General features: G+C 43.5%; 1 protein-coding gene across 4 annotated transcripts in view; it reads left to right on the top strand.

Annotated features, from left to right (window-relative positions):
* Positions 1 to 4,862: 4,862 nt before the first annotated feature.
* The window catches only part of rev3l (REV3 like, DNA directed polymerase zeta catalytic subunit), a 77,985-nt gene continuing 59,590 nt past the window's right edge, over positions 4,863 to 23,257 (top strand). For all 4 annotated transcript variants that reach the window (XM_084377388.1, XM_084377387.1, XM_084377386.1 and 1 more), the window contains exon 1: positions 4,863 to 5,459. In XM_084377388.1, coding sequence (XP_084233514.1) covers positions 5,321 to 5,459 — 139 coding nt within the window. In that variant the 5' untranslated portion in view covers positions 4,863 to 5,320. The remainder of the gene's footprint in view (positions 5,460 to 23,257) is intronic.

Raw genomic sequence — 23,257 nt, 5'->3', positions numbered from 1 at the left:
TGCATGAACCATGGAAATGTAGATGTCCTTTAACATAAAATAAGAAGGATTTATGTGTGAGCTAATTGAATATTGTGTCTGATGCATGCTACAGCACTTATCTGGGCCACTGGTCCTTAGGGGCTATAGTTGACACCAACTGTTTGCTCCAGACTGTAGGGGTTGCCGTTGGCCCACTCGTGTTTGATTACTGCCTTGCAGGATGTGATTGTACAGCTACACTGATGTCTTCCTTGATTTCAATGTTATCAGATACATTTATCAGTCTGTACACAGTCTTCAGTTGTTGTTCATCATGACACCACAGTCTATTAAATTGCTACACATGTGATCTGTGATTTCTGTTAATGGCTCAACCTCCATTTTACATAAATTCTCACAAATCGGCTTCACATCAGTTTGCTGCTGTTTGTAAATCATCTGAGCGAACCCTCACACCCTACATTAATAAATGGAATACATTAACAGTCAAAGGCTAAGGAGAGAAATACAAGACACTAGTTTTCATTATTGAATTGTCAATTATTCATACTGTCTGGGCTTCACATGTGAATCCTCATATCCCACCTACCACAAGTTTTTTGTGTAGTTAAATACTTTTACAGGCCGATTTAAATTAGTCAAATGTTTATAAAGACAATTATATTTTATGTGCATTAATCTGCTGGACAACAAGTGGGAGGGAGATCGTCAGGACCTGTGCCCATGTTCAGAGTGCCTGTTTTCTGCTGTCCTCCATTGTCACACCTGTCTGGGAGCCCTGGTAGTCCCACCGGACAACCAGAGGGAAGGAGGGAGGCCACAATGAATTTACTGTTTAATCAGACCACAAAAAAGGCGAGAATTACCTAGCTGGTGTGCTATTTTCTAACTGTATGTTCAGTGGAAGTTGGGGGCTTAATGTTTGTGTTTTTCTCACCAGTAAACACACCGACCACATGGGCTGTCCCAGCTGCAGTGTCTCTGGGCTTCTCAGGAAGAGGGGGTCCAAATGATGTGTTTATCAGCAAGAAAAATGCAAATGTATTGTGGGCCACTGCCCTCCCTCCTTCCCCCTATTTGTCCAGTGGGACTACCAGGGCTCCTAGGGGGGTGTGGCACCGAAGGATAGCCAAGAACAGGCACTCGGCGGTGGGTGCAGGTCCCACCGATCTCTGTACCTCTTGTTGTCTGGCTGACTAACGTTACCAGGGCCACAGAAAAATCTTGGGTTGTGCTTGGGTTTTTTCTCATGATTGGTTTGTAAAAACAACCAGATAGAGGCAGAGCTGATGCAGCGGATTATGAGCCAGTTGCCCTGACACCACAGCCAGATAGCGGAGGTGGACTGCCCTGCTGCTACTCCACCATCCAGCCTTTCCTATCTATCTAATGAGCCCAGAGACACTGCAGTTGCAGTGAAGAGGAGCTCCAGAGGATGAGTGACCTCAAGAGGAGCAGCAGAAGACCGGGAGAAGGGCCTAAAAGATCTGTGTGTTTGTGAGCACAGCTCATAAACTGCCATTAACAGAGCAATGTATTAGTCAGACCTACAGTGTGAGTAAATAAAGCCATCATAAATAACTTCCAGGTCTCACAAATCGTCAAAACAAAATTTTCATTCCCTATTTTTGATCTGAGAATAAAATCAAAAGCACCAAAACCAAAGTTATTTGTTGTTTTGTATCACATTAATAAACAAATAATGAAATAATTAATCTTTTTTTCTGATTTTGGATTCTCAATTGAATATCAAATGAATGAATGATATGCAGACCAAGAACCCGTAAAGGAAAAGTAAAAATATCAAAACAAAACTAACTAACTAACTAACTGACTAAATAGATTAAAAAAAATGCAGCAGTGGTTGATTACATGTGGTTTAATAGTATGCTTTTTTAAAAGAATATATTTATTGGTTTTCGATTTGCAAATTATATCAGATTTAACAGCAAGTCCTTGTTGCATGAGACACAGCAAACATTTTTCACCCTGTTCTCCCTCCCAACACCTCATCCCTATCAACTAAATAAACAGAGAGAGAAAAAATTAAAAAATGATAATAAACTGTAAACAGTGTATATACATGTTTGTCCACCACAATGAAGATGAACAGATTTATTTGCCAAGAGAATGGCAAAAGAAACGAAACACAGGACGGAGGGCTCATCCCATCATGGTATCGATTTTGATCCTTCAAGGAGACTGTGGAAAGTTGCCCACTTGAGCCGGTGTTTGGAAAGTGTGAGTCTGATTTATTTTGTAGGACTCACATGTGGCACAGATGTTAATGGCCAGCAGTTGTAGAGGGGAGGGGGCACAGTTGCTGTCTCTATCGACTGCCCAGCCAGATATTATGGCAGTGTACAGAAGTTTGTGTCACCAGCAGTGACATCAGACACATTTATCCTGAACTATTTGATAAAAAACGTCAATTTGAGCAACACAGTGGTTTTGGTGTTTTGATGTCATCGACCATCGTTGTTTGCTACAAATTGCTACAAAGTCTCCATGAATTTAGCAGTAATATAGGCTATGGAAATATTCTGTTACATATTTTCAAAATAAGAGCTGCAAAGGTCTGGGCATCACTGGATATTCATTAGTAATTTAAAAAGGAGGCTTTTTAATACTGAGCAGGTAGAACCACAGCCAATAGGTGGGAATATAAAAGACTGAAAATCAGTTTACCATGAGCAAGGACAATAACAAAAAAATGCTCAAGTTGAAGTGATCAAAACTTAGGATTGTAAACTGATTACAGACTGGGTCATTGTATAATTCATTGTCATTTGATCTTCCCCATATTTCATTTTTTTGTCTATGAACTGGCTTGAAAATGACTGAACAGCGCCATCTATAGGCGGTATGCTACTTTTAAGGTGGACTGGAAAATTCCAATAAGAAGCAGAAATCTGACGCTAACTTCAGCGTCGTCTGTTGTAGTGTGGTGGAAATCTCTGCATGCGTCCTGCCAGTTTCATTAAGTCCTTTATTATATTAGCTTTTGGTCCCAGTGCGGCCCTGGTGATGATCCACTGACTTACAATCACTGCGTGATTCTGGTTATCCAGGTTGTCTTTCACACTGAACTGTTTAATGGGTTAATTTGCTGCACGCTTATCAGGTGCAACGCACAAAGAAGTCAATAACTTCTGGGTCACACAAATCGGACAAACTGAATATCAAAATCAAGTTCGGCCCAGACCAAGGCCCGTTTTTCATTTCCCCTTTTTTTAATCTGAGCATGAAATGGAAGTATGAAAAAACAAACCGTTATTTGTTTTTAGGTATCAGATGAATAAACGAAAAACGAAATAATTTTATAGTTTTTTCATTTTACGATTTTGGTTTCCCAACTGAATATTAAAAGAACGAATAAAACACGGATTAATTCCGTCCAACAGTCCAATTTAGTATTTTGGATGCTCATCTCATTTTTCTTTCTGAAGGAGGACAGTAAAGAACCAAGACACGTGACCCGGAAGAAAAAGTAAAAAATATCAAAATAAAAGCCCGGGTGATAGAATGGCCATTCTCTAGCAATATACAAGCAAATACCAGCGTTACTAATTAACTAAGTAAATAATTATGCAACAGTAGTTGATTACATGTGGTTTAATAGAATGCATTCATTCATGTACAGAGCAAGAGATGAATTCATTTTTTTGGTGCAGTACAATTCGACATATAATTTAACATACGTAATTACTGTGTGTGCAGCTGTTACTGTCAGCACTGATATTTAATTTTATTTCCACCTTTTAGGGTCGCTGCTTGAGTGAACACAGAGTAGGTGAAGCCGATGATTAACCTCTTCACCAGCAGATGGCAGTATGAGTGTGTTGTATGCCTGGCTTGTGTTTTTGTTGACTTTTAGCTCAAATACCAACAATTATCCAGGTTATTGATACAGATGTATATAATAAATTACATTAACATTTTGGCCTCTTTACTTAGTCTTTTTATATCATTCAGAACCACACATACTATAGGCCTACCTATATGGAAGAATGAGTATGTGTTGATCGTGTGTCAATAAATAACAGAGACATTTTGTTTGTTTGTCTTATCGGTCATTATTTAGTGAACCTTGGCTTCAATTACCTCTCAGTCATAGCACCACCTGTGCACCACCTGTCCGATCGACTGTAATACGGAATGGCCATTCTATCACCTGGGCGTTTATTTTGAATTACTATATATTTTTTACTTTTTCTTCCGGGTCACGTGTGTGGTTCCCGTCATGTCTTTAGAAGGATTGAGAAAATAAACACCCAATTGGATTGTTAGACGGACCTCGTCACTTCTGCTTTTTGTTCCAAACATCTTTACCTTATTCAAGGCAAAAAGAATAAGTAATAAAGAAATATTACCAAACGGACCGATGGTTTTGCTCTTCGTTTTTTGATTTGATTTTGATTCCCCCCACGATTATTTCGTTTTCAAATGACTAATGAATGTCCATGTCCATATAACATATATAACCGAATATTTCCATATATTACTGCTAAATTCACGGAGTCTTAGTTTTGCGAAATTTGTAGCGAACAACGATGATCGATGACAGCAAGACACCCAAAACGCTGTGTTGTTCAAATTGACGGTTTTTATCAAATAGTTCAAAGGATAAATGTGTCTGACGTCAGACGTCACTGCTGGTGACACAAACTTCTGTACACTGCCGTAATATCTGCATGGGCAGCAACTGTGCCCCCACCCCCTACAAAATAAATCAGTTATTTCACTCTGGTGCTTTGAATGACTGTGCTGGAAGGTCCTCAACGTTGCCTTTATTCTGAAAATCGGAAGTACTGTTCTTATGCATCCTGATAGGTTAGCTAACGTGCTAACGTGGGCTAGCCTGTTCTGAAGCAGGAGCGGAGCTGCGGGATCAGGCGGGACTGGCCGGGACTCGTTCTGAGGCGTGATTTGGGAAGATAACGCTGCATACCGGAAGCCTGAGGAACGTCTTCCTGGCTGAAAACAAAAACAGTGTTGAGAGAGCTAATAATACAGGACAGCTATAATTAAAGTACAACATGGACCCGACAGCTGCGGAGCGTCCGATAATGACCTGCCGCTGTCGAGTTTAGCTCTCCCCGGCCGCAGCTGAACCTTGACGGCGGCGGCACCTCAGGGCGCCGCAGGAATCTTTGTTCGCGTTTTTTCATGGGACACAACCGGGCATTCCCTCCGCGTTGTCGTTGTTGTAACGCCGTGACAGCACCCTCCTCGGCTGGTATCGATTGGCCACCGAGGTCCCTGCGTCTTATGGACTCCTAACAGTAGTTTTCTGGCTCTTCTGTCGCTCGGGTCTCCTCGGACAGACGCGGCAGTCATGTTTGCGGTGCGGATCGTCACCGCAGACTTCTATCTGGCAAGTCCCATTAAAGACCTGGACGTCTGCTACTCTGAATTCAGGGAGAGCGGCGTGAAGAAAGTACCGGTGGTGCGGATATTTGGAGCAACACCCGCAGGTCAGCCAACTCTTTTTGTTTATTGGTGTTCTTGTTCTAATGGTGGCTGTGCTGTCTCGCAGCGCTCCACGCGCATGTTCCGTGTTTGTGGCGGCTTGTTTGGACACGCGCGCACACCAACACGCACCGTCTGTATTGTCTAGAGGAAATCTAACGGGTCTTGTGTGTAAAATGAGCCAAGGAAGATGATTTGGGGTGTTGACATATTGTACCAACGCGGCGTGCTTTGCACACGGGCTGCCTGCAGCGGTGGGAGTCCTCTTCTGCTCCCCCTCCTCACGACTCCGCTTTGTTTTCGCTCTCCTGCTCCATCAAGGCATGGTGGTGGCGGACACCTCTGGCTCCAGGGCTCGACTTGTGCCTCTACCTGCCACATGTGGTATTCAGGGCCAGCATATATATATATATCTTAGCTGTTGTTTTATGTGTTTATAGCAACCTGTGGAGTGTGGGCAGTCGACAATGTAACACAGTGCGTCCTCTTTGAGCTTTGTTTCATTTTTTTCAGTGTGAAACAAGTAAAAGGACAGTTGCAGATGCAAGACTTTGTTCATCTCCTGAAATTAGGGGACTGCAGTGAGATTGGCGGTCTAGGAAGTGGTATATCAGAAACAGAGATTGAGGCGGATGGGGACAAATTTGTTCTGTAAAAGCATTCAGTTGTCTGTTCTTTGCTCTATAGAAGACAGTACAGTATAAAAGCAAGGAGTCATCATGACTACGATAATATGCATCATGTAAGAATTAGGGAGACAAAAACAGAATCCTATGTGGTGTGAAAATGTACAATGCATATTGCCATTATGAGCCTCGACATACATATAGACAGGCCTATACACTGCCTGCAGATTCCTGATGTAAAAATGATTTACATAGACGTTGTGTGCAAAGGAGGGGCTGAGATTTCGTTTAGATGTGGGTGATGCTGTTTGAATTGAGATTTGGCACTTCCCCTGCCCTGTAATAAATCTATTACAGCCGAGCACTCTGGGTACCTTAATCCCCACGCCGCGAAACAATAGAATCATTTTCCACCCAATGGCACAGCATTATCACCCCAGCCAAATCCTCTTGCAATTGCTGTGCCCTCTCGTCAACCTATTTTGACAGGTGAAAACACCATAGCAGTAGAGTTTAGATGTATATTTTTAGCTGGGTTAATGGGAGTCCAACTTGTCCCCTATGCTGAGGCAGTGCTCCCCCACAGAGTGACCAAGAGCAGCGTCCAACAGGACATACTTGAGTAGGGACTAAGGATATGGAGCAGTGAGATGGAGGACATTGGGCCGGGGTTAGGGTGTCAGGTTTAATTTGGTTCCGTCATAAAGCTGCACGTTCGCATGCGGTTGCACTGATGTGAGAGGGCTGAACACACACTGCAGCAGTGGCAGCCTGGGGAGCTTGTCAGTGAATGTATGCTGAGAAGCAATTCATCAACACTGATTCAAGCACAATAAAACCAGTGCACACAGCATTATTGTTATGCTCTACAGTTTGGAGATAAAGTGTACTATATACTGATATGGGATTAATCTGGACTGTATACTGTCCTGTATTTTGGTTATCACAATTTGGTAGATATTATAAATATATTGGTGCAGTTTTCTGAGCCTTACCCAATGAGTACAATGAAGTCATTTGGAGTCATTTTCAAGCAAGAATACAAAATAGTGCTTTTACTGTGTGAAATTTGACTATTTGATGCCTTTTCTTCTTATGTAGAAGCCCTTAAGCCCCTTGGGCTTTAGGAAATTGTGATGGGCACTGAATGGGATCCAGTGAATATTTGGTGTTTATGCTTGATTGATGAAGGATATGATAAATTGACGCACTTGAAGACACCGTAAAGACTACAGCCAACTGCCAACTAGGTTCTACGCTCTGCATCTGCGTGAGTAGGTTTTCCATACAACCAGGAGGCAGTAGTCTGTATTTGTCATTCAAAAGTGGAAACCAGGAGAGTCAGGACTGCGGTTAAACAAACCGCTGCTATGATAAAACAGCGTTTGCCTATCATTTAAACACCACCGTCACATACATAGCTGCTTCTAATCAAGAATTTGTCTGCTAATTTTGCAAATAGCATTGGTGAAGTGGAAGAGGCGAAAAACACGCTGAAACTGCACAAAATGGTTGAAATCGTGGATACTAGAGCAACAACATGCTCAGTTGGCTGAAAAGCCGGTGACATGGGCCGACTAGTGCCAAACGTGTGGGACACGCTGCAACAACTAGGGCCACAAACACTCACTGACAGCCCCCGTCATCTGGTTTGTCAGGGCACAGGTCTTCTCATGATTGTGGTTATTCTTAACACAGGTCATTGTGACTTTGCAGTTAGCTGGGTGGTTGGCCTTTGAGTTGATCCCAGTGCACTTAGCAACAATAGCTAATCCATTAGGCTATTTTCTATGTTTACTTTAGGTCCGACCTAGAGGATCACCTACACGGAATGCAGTCATTATTAATGGTATTAATTAAACTTTCCCTATTATGACGTGAAAATGTCTGCTGTGAAAAATGTTTGCAAGAAGACAGGGAGGAAACACTGTAATGAACTGATGCAGTTGTGATGATTGTTTGAACAATGCTTCGCTTTCCCTCCATTTTGTGGTAATGTTAAGCGACGTGTCTTGGCACACACTCATGTTTGAACACTGTCAAAATGCCTGCTCCTTTGATCCTGTCTGGCTAACATTCCTGAATATATGGTATTAAACAGATTCAATTGTTTCCTCATTATATGTGGTTTGAATCTGACTGTGCTTTGCTTCAGGTTGCAGTAATGATAAAGTAGTGTGTCTGTACTGTGTGTGTTGTGGTGTGTGCGCTCCATACATTTGCACAGTTTGACTCTCCTCTTGCTCAGGTTGTGGCAAACTGGAGTCACAGTCTGCTCTGCATTTCCAGAAATCAAATGACATCACCATCTGGAACACATTGAAGTGGAGAGGGATCTGTTTCTTTCTGTGGCTCACAAACAAGCCCCGCCTCCCCAAAAGGAGTTTCTTTTTTATGTTTCCTGTTGCCTTCATGGTGATTTTTTTATTGTCCGGCCTGAAGGGAGGAGTTCATGAACAGTTTTGCTTAATGTGTGTCTGCTTTTATCTCATCAGCATGTTTACCCTGGTGTAAGCGGTCAGCGGTTCATCCGCACCATGTGGCTGTGCCTACAGCCCAGGGCCTTGTATTCCCTGTCCTTCCCTGACCTAAGCCCTGCACACTCCCACCAATCAGTTCTGTGTAATTTGATGCCGCGCTTCCCATTTTTTTCCTCCCCTCTTTGTTAGCATTTGGCCAGTCTGACTGTGTTGCGTACATACTGTACATGCACTTATCATGGTCAGTATCACATTATGCTTATAACAATAAAACGACTTCACTGGCTTTCTTGTTGGTTGAATATTTCCCACAGCGAGCCTCTTCTCGCACTGCTAAGACTTGCTGTTGAGCAAACCTTTTGAGGTCTGACATCATTGATCTCCACCCTGGATGCCGACAAGCTGGGCCCAGATGCACTGACAGGCCCTGGGCCCCATGACAGCAGGGGAAAATGTTTTGGTTCCTCGCTTGGATATGTGCACTTGAGTGTTTATTGGGTGTGTGCAAGAGCAGAGAGGGAGGAAGTGCATGACCAATTGACCTGAATGAGGGGGGCCAAGCATGACGCTTGAGAGGAATAAAACCAAGGGCCTGTTCCTCCCCTCTGGCCCCTTCCCCCCAGGTTTTGCTCTCTCCAGGGGAACCCTTAATGCCATCTGAAGGAATTCCTCCTGGATCCATTAATAGGATAATAGGCAGATTCAAAAGGACTCTGGCTCATTAGGCAGAAGGTCATTGTCCCCTTAACTGTTTACTTTCCCCTCTCTCTGTCAATTACTCGGCTTCAATTATCATCCCCTAACTTGCACTCCATTGCTTCTAATTACTTTATAATCCAGTGAGACCCCTGTTTATTCATATGGTGTCACTGGATTTGATTTTCATTTTTTGTAGTCATGATTTACCATTTTGTTTCAGGGAGTGTCTGATTCATTCCAATATGTGTTAGCCTCCATGTGACAACTGTGCGTTTACCAGAGGGATGCACAGCTATGTTGGTTATAGAGGAGCGTCACAAACAGAAGCCCAACACTAATCCCCATTCTGTGATGTCTCTGCCCACAGACTGAGGCCTGTCTTCTTGTTCGGGCTTTTAAGATGTTAAATCAGAGGAGGGGATATTTTACAGGATTTTGGCTTTGGGGACTCTGCATTTATTGAACAAACCAGCCATCGAAGCTCAAAGGACACAGGTTGTTACTTCTTCCAGGAGGTCAGGACTATATGTACAGTGACAGGACCTGATCAGACGAGAATTTATAACAGCCACATTTCAGACTGAAATTTATTTATCGATCTGTCTGGTGGCCCGGGGATTTGGCCAGCGCCCACAATCACAGTATCCTTTGTTTGCTTGTGTAATAGGGATGCCCTGATCTGATACACTGCATCATTCTCAATGGTCTCCTTATAAAGCAGGTTGGGTTACAGTCATGACATTTCTTTGTCAGTGGCACCATAAAGTTTGGTGTTTTTGCGATCAGTTACATTCATTCAGTCATGGAGGGCTGCCAACTCAGCATTTAGTGCCACAGCAATCCCTGGCCTTATTTTACCTTACATAAGGTAATGATCCTGATGAGTTCCATGCAGTGAAGCAAACATATTTTACTTTTGGGAAAAAGGTACCTTTGGTATTGAATCTGTACTCTGTATTGTCAAGTATCTTGAGTCTTAAGTAGTCAATCAAGTAATTTGTTTCATGGAAGATGTGTTTTCATGCATTGTTTTTGTTATTGGGAACTGTCAGTAGCAAGAGGATTAAGGCTTACTGTCACAACAGGAAAGTACTTCTTTTTACAATACATTGTCTAGAAAAGCCCTAATTATAAAGCAGAAATTACACTTTACACGTCCCTGAGCAAGCATTGGTCTACTAGTGTCCATGAGACATACATTTTGTTATCAGAGGCTGTACAGATTGGCTCTGTGCCAATATCTGCCTACCTTCTTGTGTACCACTTGTTGAAACCCTGTGGACTGGTCCCCTACACTATAATATGCTACAGAATACGTCTGCGCATTTGTAGTATGTGACCTCCAAGTAAATACCACAAAGTAGAACTACTATACGTCCTTGGTGTTGGCTGCTGTCTGTGCAGCTTTGTTTTCAGTTGTATGTTTGGGAGTATATTCAGGCCCTTTTTATATGCTGTCTTTACTGGATGTTGTTAATCCGCCTTGGGACCTGCAAAAACACACAAAGTTGGAACGCAACAACATTTAACAGTGTTTTAATGGCTGCAGGTGGTAATTTCTCCTAATGCAGTGGAACTGTACATAATGTTCTTCATATATGAATCACGTATGACTGACAGCTTTAATATTGTCACCCACACTCCGACTTGGCCACCCAGTTTCTGAAATCATGAGTATTATTGGAGTAAATCCTGTATTATTCTCCTCTGTGACTTTGTCAGTTGACTCTAGAGGTGCCCCAGTCGGTTAGCAGCCATCGCATAGTGCTGCACAGCAGTTACTCACACCTGTCCCGTGCTGTTGTGCTTGGATCACTGGAACTGTTTCTGTCATGTCTCTGTTGTAGGGCCCTATCAACATCCAATGCATTTCCAGAGTGCTATCAGGTTTCAGAGAAGCTTGTCCAGACACAGTCCAGGCTGCCACAGTGAAGAGCTTTTTCAAGTAAACAGAGCCCTCCCCTTCCTCCTTTCACACAAGCCTGTGTGAACCATGTGTATAAATGTGGGAGGAGGCCTTGTCTTCCTCTAAATACCTTGATACTGAGGTGGCCTTTGTGGTGGATTACAGTCACAAAGGCTGAAAAGCTTGCAGCTAACCAGCAACATGTAGCAGAAGCCACTATACTGATTCATCCAAAGTCATTCAACCAGGAGATCAATGATCTGAAGATACAAAGGTGCTAAAATGAAACTGACATCTCTATTATTAGAACTCCTCCGGGAATTTACTGTAAATCAAATCTGGTGTGTTTTCAAAGGCTGTCGAACGGCCATTGAATGCAGCACTGCAAACAATCTGCACTAGGACACTGAAACCCAAGGTCTTTTCATTTAACAGCGCCGTCGTCAGATGAAGGCAATATGGCTAAGCTGCAGAAATACAACTTCAAGTTATCCATTTTAGTCCTATAGTTCTTCACAAGCTGTGTTCCCTTCTGAAGCAACTTGCATCAGATTGAACTAACCGGCCACAGCCAGCACTGCCTACCTGCTAGTTGGTGGTGATTTCCTTTTCTTTTGAAGGAGCTGTGAGTGTACAGCAGCTGCCTCGGTGTCCTTGCTGCTGCTGCGGCCCAGTCCATCTGATTGATGGCTATAATAGCTCCCTCCAGCTCTTCAGTGGGTATCTGAAGGCGTCACTGTTGAGGGCACAGGCCAGACACTGCAGCAATCTGCATCCCCAAAGCATTTCCTGTCACCCCGATTCACACCGAGTCAGGTGGGATGGGATGGGACTTTCACATCTGTAGCTGTTGGATGTCTCTCTCCACTACTGGAAACCTGTTCTTTAATGTGCAGACCTGCAGTGTTATTTTGGGGATTTTGTATCAATCCTCCACAGGGAGTTCAAAGCACCTGCAAAGCACCTCCTCTTTTATTTAGTGGCCTGTCCAGAGACACTACAGCAGTGGTTTGTACAGGTGGCATTGTGAAAATGTCCAACTGTCCAGTTACCGTCCTCTGTCCTTAGCTGTCCTTTCAGCAAACAAGTTCCTTAGGGAAGGAAACTAGAGAAACTTGGGGAAGGAAACTGTGCTCACCAAGCTGGCTTAAATGATATGTTATATATTCTGCTGTTTTATATTAGAGTGACACCTCCTAGTAACAGTGAGAGTGGCAATATGTGGGTTTGTTGCTGGATTTCCCTGCTCACTCTTTCTTACAATTAACCAGCAATATTGTCTGTTTGTCTATTTGTCCATTTTTCCATCTGTTCTGTCTGCTTCTTTCCTGTAAGACAAACCGTCAACTTCATTCAAGACATTCTTCAAGTGTTTTTTCAGTCAGTAGTCAAAATATCATTGATCGGAAGTACAGTGCCTGTCCATCCATTTTACCCTCCATTTCCTGTGCTACGGACCATGCAATGTCTGCTTACTGATGTCCACATGTTGGAACAAGCTTGTATATAAATCTAATTTTTAATGTAGTACCTGCCTGTGAGTATCACAAGCCATGAGGGCATTCAGGATGTGCCACAGTGAGCTCCCCCCGTGACAGAGATGGAACCTTGAAGTTGTTGTTTTCTGGTAGCTGCATGCTGGATGGCTTTGCCAATGAGGTACTGTGATTTAGTTCATCTCCATGGATGAGTGGGGGTTACGTGAAGTTTATTGTCTTTTGATACAAATGTATGGAGAAGCCACTGTTGATATGAAGTCTCTGCTAATGTCGGGGGCCTGCTGAGGGCTGCTGTTGACCGGAGGTTTATAAAGTCATCCATCCAGGTTCCTGTAATGTGGTTGTGCGTGGTCTGAGGAGAAAAGGCTGTGTTGGTGTGTGGTGTTGGGTCATTTCAGGTCCTCCGCTCAGTGTCGAGTTCTTCGTCTCTCCTCCTGCACCATTGTCCCTGCAGATAGAAAGAGGAGGGGCCTCACTTTGTCCACTGAGCTGGTGAGAGAGGGACACTTCCCACTCTTGTTCCCCCTGGGCCACTGGCACTGCTGCAGGAGAACTCTGCAGTGTTTCAAGGCAGATTAAGACCTTGTTTAAAGAGAATGGAAGAATTTGGCAGGCGGAAGAAAGCTTGAATCACTGCTGGAGGGGGAGAGTGCTTTGAACCTAACATGCTGTGCCATTCAGCATGGATGTTAATGAGGCCTGGATGTGTGTGTGCAGCTTGGAAGTACACACGTGCTCACACACACAAAAAAGACAAAGTGATTTAAGTTTTCATCTGTAGCAGTGGGTATATCTTAAATAAGGGGGGACTTACACAGTCATGTTAATACAGGAATGCTTCTGCACATGAGCTTTCTGATTAATGTTTTATTGTGCAACAGGATTGCATTCATAGGATTTAAAATAGGACTGCACCATATTGGAAAACTGACATGACAATATTTTTTTTGCAATATATGTTGCAATTTAATTTACAGGAAACTACCACAGACAGTGTGGTATTCATGTACAGATATACTATTAATCATAACTTTCATCATTTGGATACTATAAATGTCTCCTCCTCTGTAGTGAGTTTGCAAAGTCCACATCAACTATGTGCGAGTGGAAGTTTGAACAGTCACATCTTCATGTTAGTTGGCACCGACCAGTGTGAAGCTGCTGTGTCTCTTTTCTGCAGGCCACTGGTAATGTTTCTCTTAATTATGCCATCTTTACATTTTCTTAGCCTGCCTTCCGCTTTACAGCTAGCCAGCTAACGTTGTTTCAAGCTCCTGAGGCTGAACACGCCTATGTTGCAGACACATGTGGTGTGGAGACGGAGAACCTTTTAAACCCTGCATGGGAATGTCAGCGACAGTAAGAAACAGCAGTGACTACAGTAGGGTGCTAGTGAGCAACTCCTACCTTCCGGCAACTCTGAGGTGGTGGGTGTTGATTTTTAGTATCCTTAGGGCTCTGTGCAGACATCTCACTTCACAGATGTCACTGATGCTCTGTAGATGGTACCAGTGATGCTCTTGGCGGTTTTAATAACCTGCTGTAGAGCCTTCCTGTCCTAGTAAGGAACCTATAACTGTTCACCTGCTCCACCTCACCTCCACTGATGTGGACAGCGTTGTGTGCACATGCACGAGCACAAGCACGGGTGAGCAACGTGGCCTTGAAATATAATCAGGGATGGACTGGGAGTGAAATTCGCCCTGAGTCTTTGTTGAGGAGATCAAAGCAGGCATAAAAGGTTTTCAGCTCATCTGGCAGCGTGGCCTCACACTTGATGGGGGAACTCCTGCTTTTGTAGCCTGTGACATTTTTTATCTCCTGCCACATATCTTTACTGCTGTTGGTGTTGTGGTCCCTCTCCAGTCTCTGCAGATGTCTCCTCTTTGCCTCCTTGATGCCAGCTTTCAGTCTTGATCTGGTGGAAATGCCTCCTCCTCACCTGACCGAAAGCTTTTCTAGGAGTGCTCCGCCTTTTTTTTTGCAGCCGTCTCAAACAAGTTGAAAATCTCTCAACTTTTCAGAAAGGCACTGGCTGCTTTGTTTCATGCAAGAGCAATCATAATTTGATGGGTTCGGACTCGTCACCTGTTGCACATGGTAAACCATGGTAATCTAGAAAATGGAGGAGAAGCTTGTTTTGGCAGTGTCTGTCTATCTTAAGCTTTCGCAGATGTAAATTCTTATAACAGAGACAGAAAAGCCCATTGTGGGAGCAGATTGTACACTGAATGTGGCTGATGAGTGTTGTGCTTTTATCACCCTGAGTGAGCCTTAGGTGCACCTCATCCACGTTATTCTCCTGCGACCAGACATTTCCCAGAAGAAGGCTTGGTAGAGGAACAGCTCTTAGTCCAAGTTAGGTCATCTTAACTCTGATGCTGCCTCTCTTTCTTTTATTCCTGGTGCGATCACATCGCGTTTTGTGATGTTTTGTCTCACTGGTCTAGCTGGCCATGCAGCAGATGCCGCTGGTGGAAATCCTCTCGCAGTCCGCTTCATTCAGTCCAAACCCAACACTTCATGTCGATGAGTGCATCTCTAGCGGAAGCAAAGCGTGCTCCAGTAGAAGTGGGTATAGAGAAATATATCAAATATGTAGCGAGGATTAAAGGAGCCACTGGCCGCCGCATCTGCATGCACCACCGTCATCATAGCAACTTATTTAGCCATATCTATCCGTATCTTTGAAATTATATGTGAAAAATAGAGTTGACTTAACAATAAGCATCTTCATACTCTGATACAGTAGGTGGCGAACGACAACACGATTGCAATTTGCAATACATATTCTACAAGGGTTCATAGAGGACAGAAAAAGCTTCTAACACAATAAGTCATATTAGAGCTGGAATATTGAATCGTCTATCTTTGCTCACTACATCTTAGCCTTTCCTTACCTCGTGTGCATAAACGGCAAGCTAGGAACTTCTTATTAAAAGTACAAAAATGTGAAGTCATTAGTTATCTTATTGGTATTGGCCAGGAGAAGCAGGTAAACATTGGTTATTGGTATATAATGGTATTATCTCCAATAATGACCATGACATTCAGCATAATGTTGAGCTGTGTTGGATGGCAGTGATAGTCCTGTGACCCTCGCACATCAGGGGAGCGACTGGACTTCATAATGACCCTGCTGGTAAGAGCTTTCTATAAAGGGTGTACCAGGCTGAGTAACTGTCCGCCAAAGGTACATTTCCTGACTTTGACGTGCTTAGTGCTCCCAAACTCAATTAAGTGTGGACTTCAAAATCAAGTTTCCAAATACAGTGAGGACATGATTGTGGTGTATGTGTATGTTTGTAGTCTCTCCTAACTTCAGATTTTAGAGAATTTGTTGTTTTGTTTTATTTTTATGGTGCTGAACCCATAGTCATGGGTTTTCGCTGGGGAATGTTAATCACATCTCAAATCATAATGCCATACACCAAATATGCTTTGGTCTTCTGTAAGCTCTAGATTTTACTCGATCTCTCTGTTCACATTTAGCTTTGGAGTACATTCCTTTACCTCTGCAAAGCCCACATTTCCTTTTAGAAGGTGCACACCAACACCCATCAGTCCTTCTGCAGCTGTTTTTTAAAATGCGAGACTGCAGTGGGAACCAAAGGGTCTTTTTAATCAATTTTTAATTCCATAGCAGTGTACAGTCAGTTTGAGGGCAGGCTTATTAAAAAGGGGAGGAGGGAGGGATATTCTGGAAACCCAGCTCTAAAAATAGCACAGCAGTGTGTGTGCGTGCGTGTGAGACTGTTTCAATGCAACTGAGCTTGTGTCTGCGGTGAAAGCAGGCTGGTTGTTGTTGCTGCTGCTCATTAGCACACCAACTCTTTAGTGTTTCCCCTTGTCTCAGTGAAATGTTTTTACATTCGAGAGACAGTTACAGCTCTGATGTCTGAACTAAAACCTTTTCTACCTCGAGGAGTGTTGTCTGGACCTGCTCTGTTCCTTCTGCATCCGACTGTAATCTGCTCCTGTCACAGCAATATGTCTGCTGTAGTTTGGTGCTCCTTTGTGTCTTCATGGCTGTCTCTGTGTGAGATTGAGAGTGGAGGGTGGGAGAAGAGAGAGTGAGTGAGCATGGATGTGAGTCTTGCTCGCCCAATGCACCAGCCTAGCTGTCCGTACTTCTTGTGATGTGTGGCGGAGAGTGAGACACGCCGTGAATATCAAAATTTCATTGGAGCTGAGAAAAGGAGGGCAGGCAGAGCTCGGAAATCTCTCCTGTTGTCTGGCGAGAGATTGCCGCCCTGATCAGAGAGCGAGTCCAGGCACACAGTCTCACACACACTGCGTCCTCTTGCACCGTGGCAACCACTCAGCTCCAACCAGTTCCCCTCACGCTTATTATGAAATCTGTAGCCTGTGTCATGTCAGGATTTTTCACCAGATTTGTTCACATATGACTTTTATTTAAGATCTTTCTTTGTGCCAAATCACAAGATGTAATTTCCCGCCCTTCTGTTATTGCCTGTTTGTTGTTTTCCAATCGTCCTCTCTTCTGTCTTTTTCCTCCTCCTCAATGTGCTCCATATTAGATCTGCCAGTTCCATTGATCTGAATCTCCAGTGACTGAGGATCTGCTTAAAATGGAGACACACATTATTCAGTGTTTCCCGCAGAATGATCTTGTACCTGTGGCGAGGGTGTGGGTGGGATTGTGCTTTTACGAACAACGACATGGGTAGGCCTGCATTAAAAAGGTGAGGGCAGACCACTAGTTAATGATTGTCATTCACTTGGATAGAAGAAACAAATTTTACTCAAAAATACTAAAATGGATTGCCAAATATACTTAGCTGGCTGTAAATGTATCTGGGCAGACCACCCAAGTAACACTGTTATCACACTAATTTCTCTAGACTAGAGTTTTACATAATACATTAAGTGTCTTTGTCACTTGCCACATGTCATCTAACTAGCCTTGTACATTCACAATTTATGTATTTAGAGACTCTGGCTAGACAGTCAGTGAGTTTGGTTGAACAAGCTTGCTGGAAATGTGTCATTTGTATTTTTTCTGACAAACATGAGAATGTGGACGTCCCCGAAAACGTATTGTCTCCATCAGTCTCTGAAATGTGACTGTCGTTAATATGTAAAAATGACAGGGAGAGTCACATTCTCCGAACTAGGTCTTGGTGAAAAACAGTGAGCATGAGCAGCATCTGCACGTCAGGTATGAAAGCATCACACCTGTACAGAGACGTACCAGAACCTTTAACTGTGTGTGTGTGTGTGTGTGTGTGTGTGTGTGTGTGTGTGTGTGTGTGTGTGTGTGTGTGTGTGTGTGTGTGTGTGTGTGTGTCAGAATGTCCCTGCATAAATGTGCGTGAGTAGCTGCTGCAGGCACCCCGAGGATTTTCACGCTGCTGGTCACAGTCTATGTCTATGTCTCTGTACTCCCCAACAGGCCGTTGTAAGTCCTTGTAGAAACTGCCTGTTGAAAAACGGACAGCTGACCTCCAGTGGAGGATTATACATGGTGCGATAGCTATGAACAGGCACATAGCACACCTGGACCCTGGTCATGGGGTGGGCTGTCTGTTCTATGCACAGGAGGAATCCCTGGTTCATTTGTTCACCCAGTGTCCCGCTTAGCTGGTCTGCTGGGGCTGGTGGAGTCTTGGGTTTCAGGTTTTGAGGAACATTTTTCTTTAGAGTTGTTTATTTATGGTCCCAAATACCTGGTGAGGAAAAAGCATGTGTGTATTCTGGTGAACTTTGTGTTTGCGGTGGCTAAACTCGCTATCTGGATCTTCAGGAAGAACAAGGTGAAGGGTTCAGGATGCACTGAGGGTGAGGAGGTGATGAAGGGGCTAGTTGCTGCTCGTCTCAAAGTTGAACATGTTTATTATCGCACTGTTGATGATTTGGACTCTTTCTCAGCACTCTGGGCGGTGGAAGGAGTGCTGTGATCTGTTGGGGGGGGGGGGGGGTGCTGCTCTCTTTTTGATTGGTCAAATATTGTTTTGGTTTTATTTTGTTTGTTTGTTTGTTTGTTTTTTGTTCCGGTGATGCACACCTGATTTTGATTTATCTTTGAGAATAACTAAATAAAGTTATTTTTAAAGTCTGTCTCTCTCTCTCTGTCCGTCTGTCTCTCTCTCTCTCTGTCCATCTGTCTCTCTCTCTCTGTCTGTCTGTCTGTGTGTCTCTCTCTCTCTCTCTCTGTCCCCTCTCTCTGTCCCTCTCTCTCTCTCTGTGTCCCTCTCTCTCTGTCTCTCTCTCTCTCTGTCTGTCTCTCTGTGTCCCCCTCTCGCTTTGTCCCTCTCTCTCTCAATTTTTTTTTCAATTCAAAGGGGCTTTATTGGCAGGAAAGTTTTAACAACAATGTTGCCAAAGCATCTGTCCAAACACTCGGACAGAACACAACAAATAACAACATGAACACAAACACAACACCAATCTCTCTCTCTCTCTCTGCTGTTCTCATCATCCCCTCCTTGTCCTCCTGTCTTCCATATCCCTTTATTTTCCTCAAAATGCTCTTCCAGTTTCAAGGTTTTTTAACCTTCTCTCTCTGAATCACATCATGTCCTAGACTTGTCTCCATGCGAGAGCTGCCACATAGCACACAGAGACAGAGTGTTTACAATTGGAGCTGGTCCGGCCTTTGCCCCTCACCCTGTCGACTCTGCCTGCCCCTCCTCCCTGTCCTCCTCAACTCAAAGCTCCACACACCCTTTAAATCCCTTGCTGCCCTCCACACCCACCTCTCCCTCTTATCTGGTAGCCCCACACACTCGCATGCCTGAACATCAACATTAACATGGTGGTGGTCATTAGTGAGGGCAAATAGACAGGGGCTGCAAGTAAATTGGACAGGACCTTTTGTGGGGCTGAAGGTAGTCCAGGGTCTATTCAGTCCAGACTTAAGCCTTCCTGACTACAAGCACTATACTGGCCCCTGAATCCACCAAGAGGCCCCTACCTCGGTGTATTTCTTTCATGTTTCATCATTTCAAAAGGACAAATCACATTAATTAATTTCTCTTCTCATCATGAGAGAAACCTTTCCTCCTCTGGAGGAGTTCATGAGGTGTCAACAGATAAAATTGGCCCCTCTCAGGACCTGTAGTCAGTACTTTGCATTCAACCATCAGCCCTTTCTTGCCTGACATCTATTGGAATACCTAAACCTAGGTACAAAAAAAGAGGTTTTCATGTTTTCCCTTTGCATGTTCATGCAGTTTAATTGAATTAAGCTCTCACTCTGCTTCGTCCTTCCATGTTTCTTCCCCATTATACCTCACTACATCTGCCCCTAGTCTTCTCCCTTGTTGCGGTGTTCTCTCCCTTTGTCACTCCCTCCTCCTCCCCCATGTGACTCGCTGCAGGACTCACTGTGTGTGTGCATCCTCTCCTGGACCTGCCCACAGGCTGTGCTTGGCCTACATGGCCTAAGCTGATGCTCCCTGTATTCATGCGCAGTGCTCAGGCCAAGCAGACCTGCTTTTTGCCCTCCCCCTTTGCTCTTCTCCGAGGAGAAGTTCAGCTGAGGTTTTGTGGGAATAAAGTGTCCTAGTTCACAGGGTTCTTCCTGTAAACTCTCAGCCTGCTAATTACACTCTCACTGCATCGACTGCTCTTTTCAGCTCCCCTATCTCTCCCAGTGCTCTCTCGCTCTTTCTGCAGACCAAACTCTCGCTTTTTCTCTCTTCCTCTTCTCAGTTTGTGTCTTCTCACTCATGCCCTCTCTGTTTCTCCTTTTCTCTCCTTTATTGTCTGTTTCTGTCAACACTCTGGTAGAAGACATTTTTGTCTTTTCATCCAGACCTAGTGCTGGCTGTCTCTTTGCTCCGAGTCCAACTGTTTCCATCCACATGGTGCTCGGGTTGTAAGTGAATAAAAAAAAAATTGGCATAATAAAATGCAGGGCAAGAAAAGATTACATAACCAGAAACCTTTTATCTGACACATTATGGCATTTCATGTCTGCTTCCAATTTAATATGAATTCCCTGTTGTTTTGAGTGATTTTCTCCTCTTTGTTTTTCTGTCAGAACTGATGGATGACTACTGATACATTTTCTTATTAAGAACAACCTTAAAGGAATAGTTCACTCTAGAATGAAATTCAGTCATTATCAACTCACCCTCATGCTGATGATAAGTCCGGTGTAGTTTCTTATTCCTCAAAGTGCAGCTGGAGACCCGCGGGGTACCCTCCAGCAGCAAAAACCCATATAACGGGCGTCATAAAACTACACAAAAGCTGCTCGTCCGCTGCAATCCAAGTGTTCTGAAGTGGCGACATCCAGAGTTCGACGTCATTTAGTACATTTTTCTAGCCTAAACAGTCACTATACTATATTTGCCTGGAGGCACGCTCCCGTGTGCACACGAGTACATCCTGCTGTGAGTTTTTAAAGTTTCAAATCACTAGTGCAAGCAGATCCCTCTTGTGTTTGTGTTGTTGGACGTAAATACCGGTGTGTATCTATTGCGAGTCTCGTTGATCTTGTCTGGCGTGGCTTCCGTAGTGCAAGTGGCTGTGAGGGAGATTCGCATGCACGCGGGAGCGTGCCTCCAGGCAAATATATTGGAAGTGGATATATTGGCAAGAGTGGTGTGAGAAATGCAGCTTTATCTTACCAGTTTGTATATTCACAGTCTTGAGTCTTACACTTTCCCTTTTTGAATAACGAATATAGACTACTGCCACCTGGTGGCTGCTCGTTCTTCACTGCCAGGTCTGTTGCTGCTGACACTAAGGCTAACATTATGTGGTCTCTTAGCCAACAAGGCTAACTATATTTAATGGAAACAACACAACACTAGTTTGATTGATACTTCCTAGAGCACAATTTAAAAAATATATGATGGTGGAAAATAAATGGAAGTGGAGATAACTATTTTTGTAAATAAACATACAGTATATATTTATAAATATAAATACAAATAGGGTAGACAGAATTATAGAAATACCTGTGTAACCCATTACAATTGAACAATATTGTGAAATTTGTTTGAATGCTGAACTCCTCCTTCATTTCCAAGTCATGCTCAACACACAGCATTATCTCTTGGTGTGACACCAATTATGGTTTCAGATAAAGAAGGTTTTAAGGCTGGAGGTTTGAATCTTTCAACAGTCGTTAGTTCATTGCATCTAGTTATAGATACACTAACCTTCCATCCCCCACCAAGCATGAACACTTGTGTTCCTTTCTTTTAATAAATGTCTTTGATTATGCGTATTTTTACAATGTGCATAAAATGGGTGGATAGAAATGTAACCTGTCTCTAAATCTGGGAGGAGAGTCTGATGAATAACAGGAGGAATAGATAGACAAGTGGCTAAATAGGTGATACCCTGAGTGCCTCCTTCTCTTCAACTTAACCAGATATCAGATGCTCGGCTGTGGATGTTGCTCCCATGGAGGACTTGTTTATTAGAATACACAAGTGTTTCCTCAGAGTTTGGTTCACAGCCCACGGGATATCCCTGAATCACAAGGAAACAGTTTGTGTTCGTCTCTTTATCTCTCTCGCAGCCCTCTCCCTCTGTCTCTGCATTGACTAAGAGTGATTCATATCTTGTCTGCCCTTCCTTTGACTCCTGCTCAGGTGACTGGAGACAAAAAGGCTTTAATCTCTTTGACAGGATCAGATTTTTTCACCCCAGGAAAGTTGACTAAGCATGTATGCTCTTTCTCACAACTGACCTGCTTTTACTCATTTTGCTCTAAACCGTACAAGCCTGAGAGTTTCACATCTACAAGCCTGTACTGTTGGCTGCTGATCAGCTTTGCTGGCACAAGACTTTAGTGCCTTGCCCAAGGGCCCCTTGGCAGTCTTTGAGCAGTGGAAAGGCTTTTAGTCTGCAGGTGAATATTAAATTGAAGAATTCAAAGGTTATACTTTATACCTTAACACTCTTTGCATTGTGTCTTTGAGAGAATAGACCCTTTGAAAAAAAGGGAAGGAAGCGGAAACAAAGCCGTAATTTCAAACTAAAAAATCAAAATAAAGTTCTCTTGACATACATTTTTATGAACACGATGAATTCACAGCATAAGGAAATAAATGGAAGGGGACACACTGAAAGATGGGGCATTTCCAATGGTGCTTTTGGTTGTGTGAAGTTAAACCGTGTCAAGCTGACTTGCTTTTCCATCACCAGTTTAAACGCACCTTCGAGACCAAAACAAATTCCTTGTATGTGAAAACCTACTTGGCAATAAAACTCTTTCTGATTCTGATTCTGTAAACATGCTGACATGAGCTGAGCAGTGCCAGGGATGGACCCTCTTTGGAGTGGGGCCAAAGCACAGCCAGCTGCAAGCGGGCTGTGGTGATGTCTTGGGCCCACGACCAACCTGTAACAAGTGTGTTGCGATCACCAGACTCATGTCTGTGCAGGAGACCAGAGAGAAAGATGTTTTTTAAAAGTCCCTGTGGTTTCAGCTCTCAGTACTTTTGTAAATTATAACTAAATCTCTTAGGTTTCTCTCCTGTGTCCCTGCTTTTACTTTCACATATCTGCTGTAGTTTACTGTTTCATCGTGTTCACTCTCAGATGTTTCAGTAGTCGTGTTCAGTTACTGCTGGTGAAAAGCCAACATTTCCTAATTTTACTGCTTCA

This window comes from Pagrus pagrus (assembly GCF_965226575.1).
Source record: "Pagrus pagrus genome assembly, chromosome: 16".
Taxonomy (NCBI): Eukaryota; Metazoa; Chordata; class Actinopteri; order Spariformes; family Sparidae; genus Pagrus; species Pagrus pagrus.
Note: the sequence above shows the minus strand (reverse complement) of the source record. Positions and strands in the feature narration are given on the sequence as shown.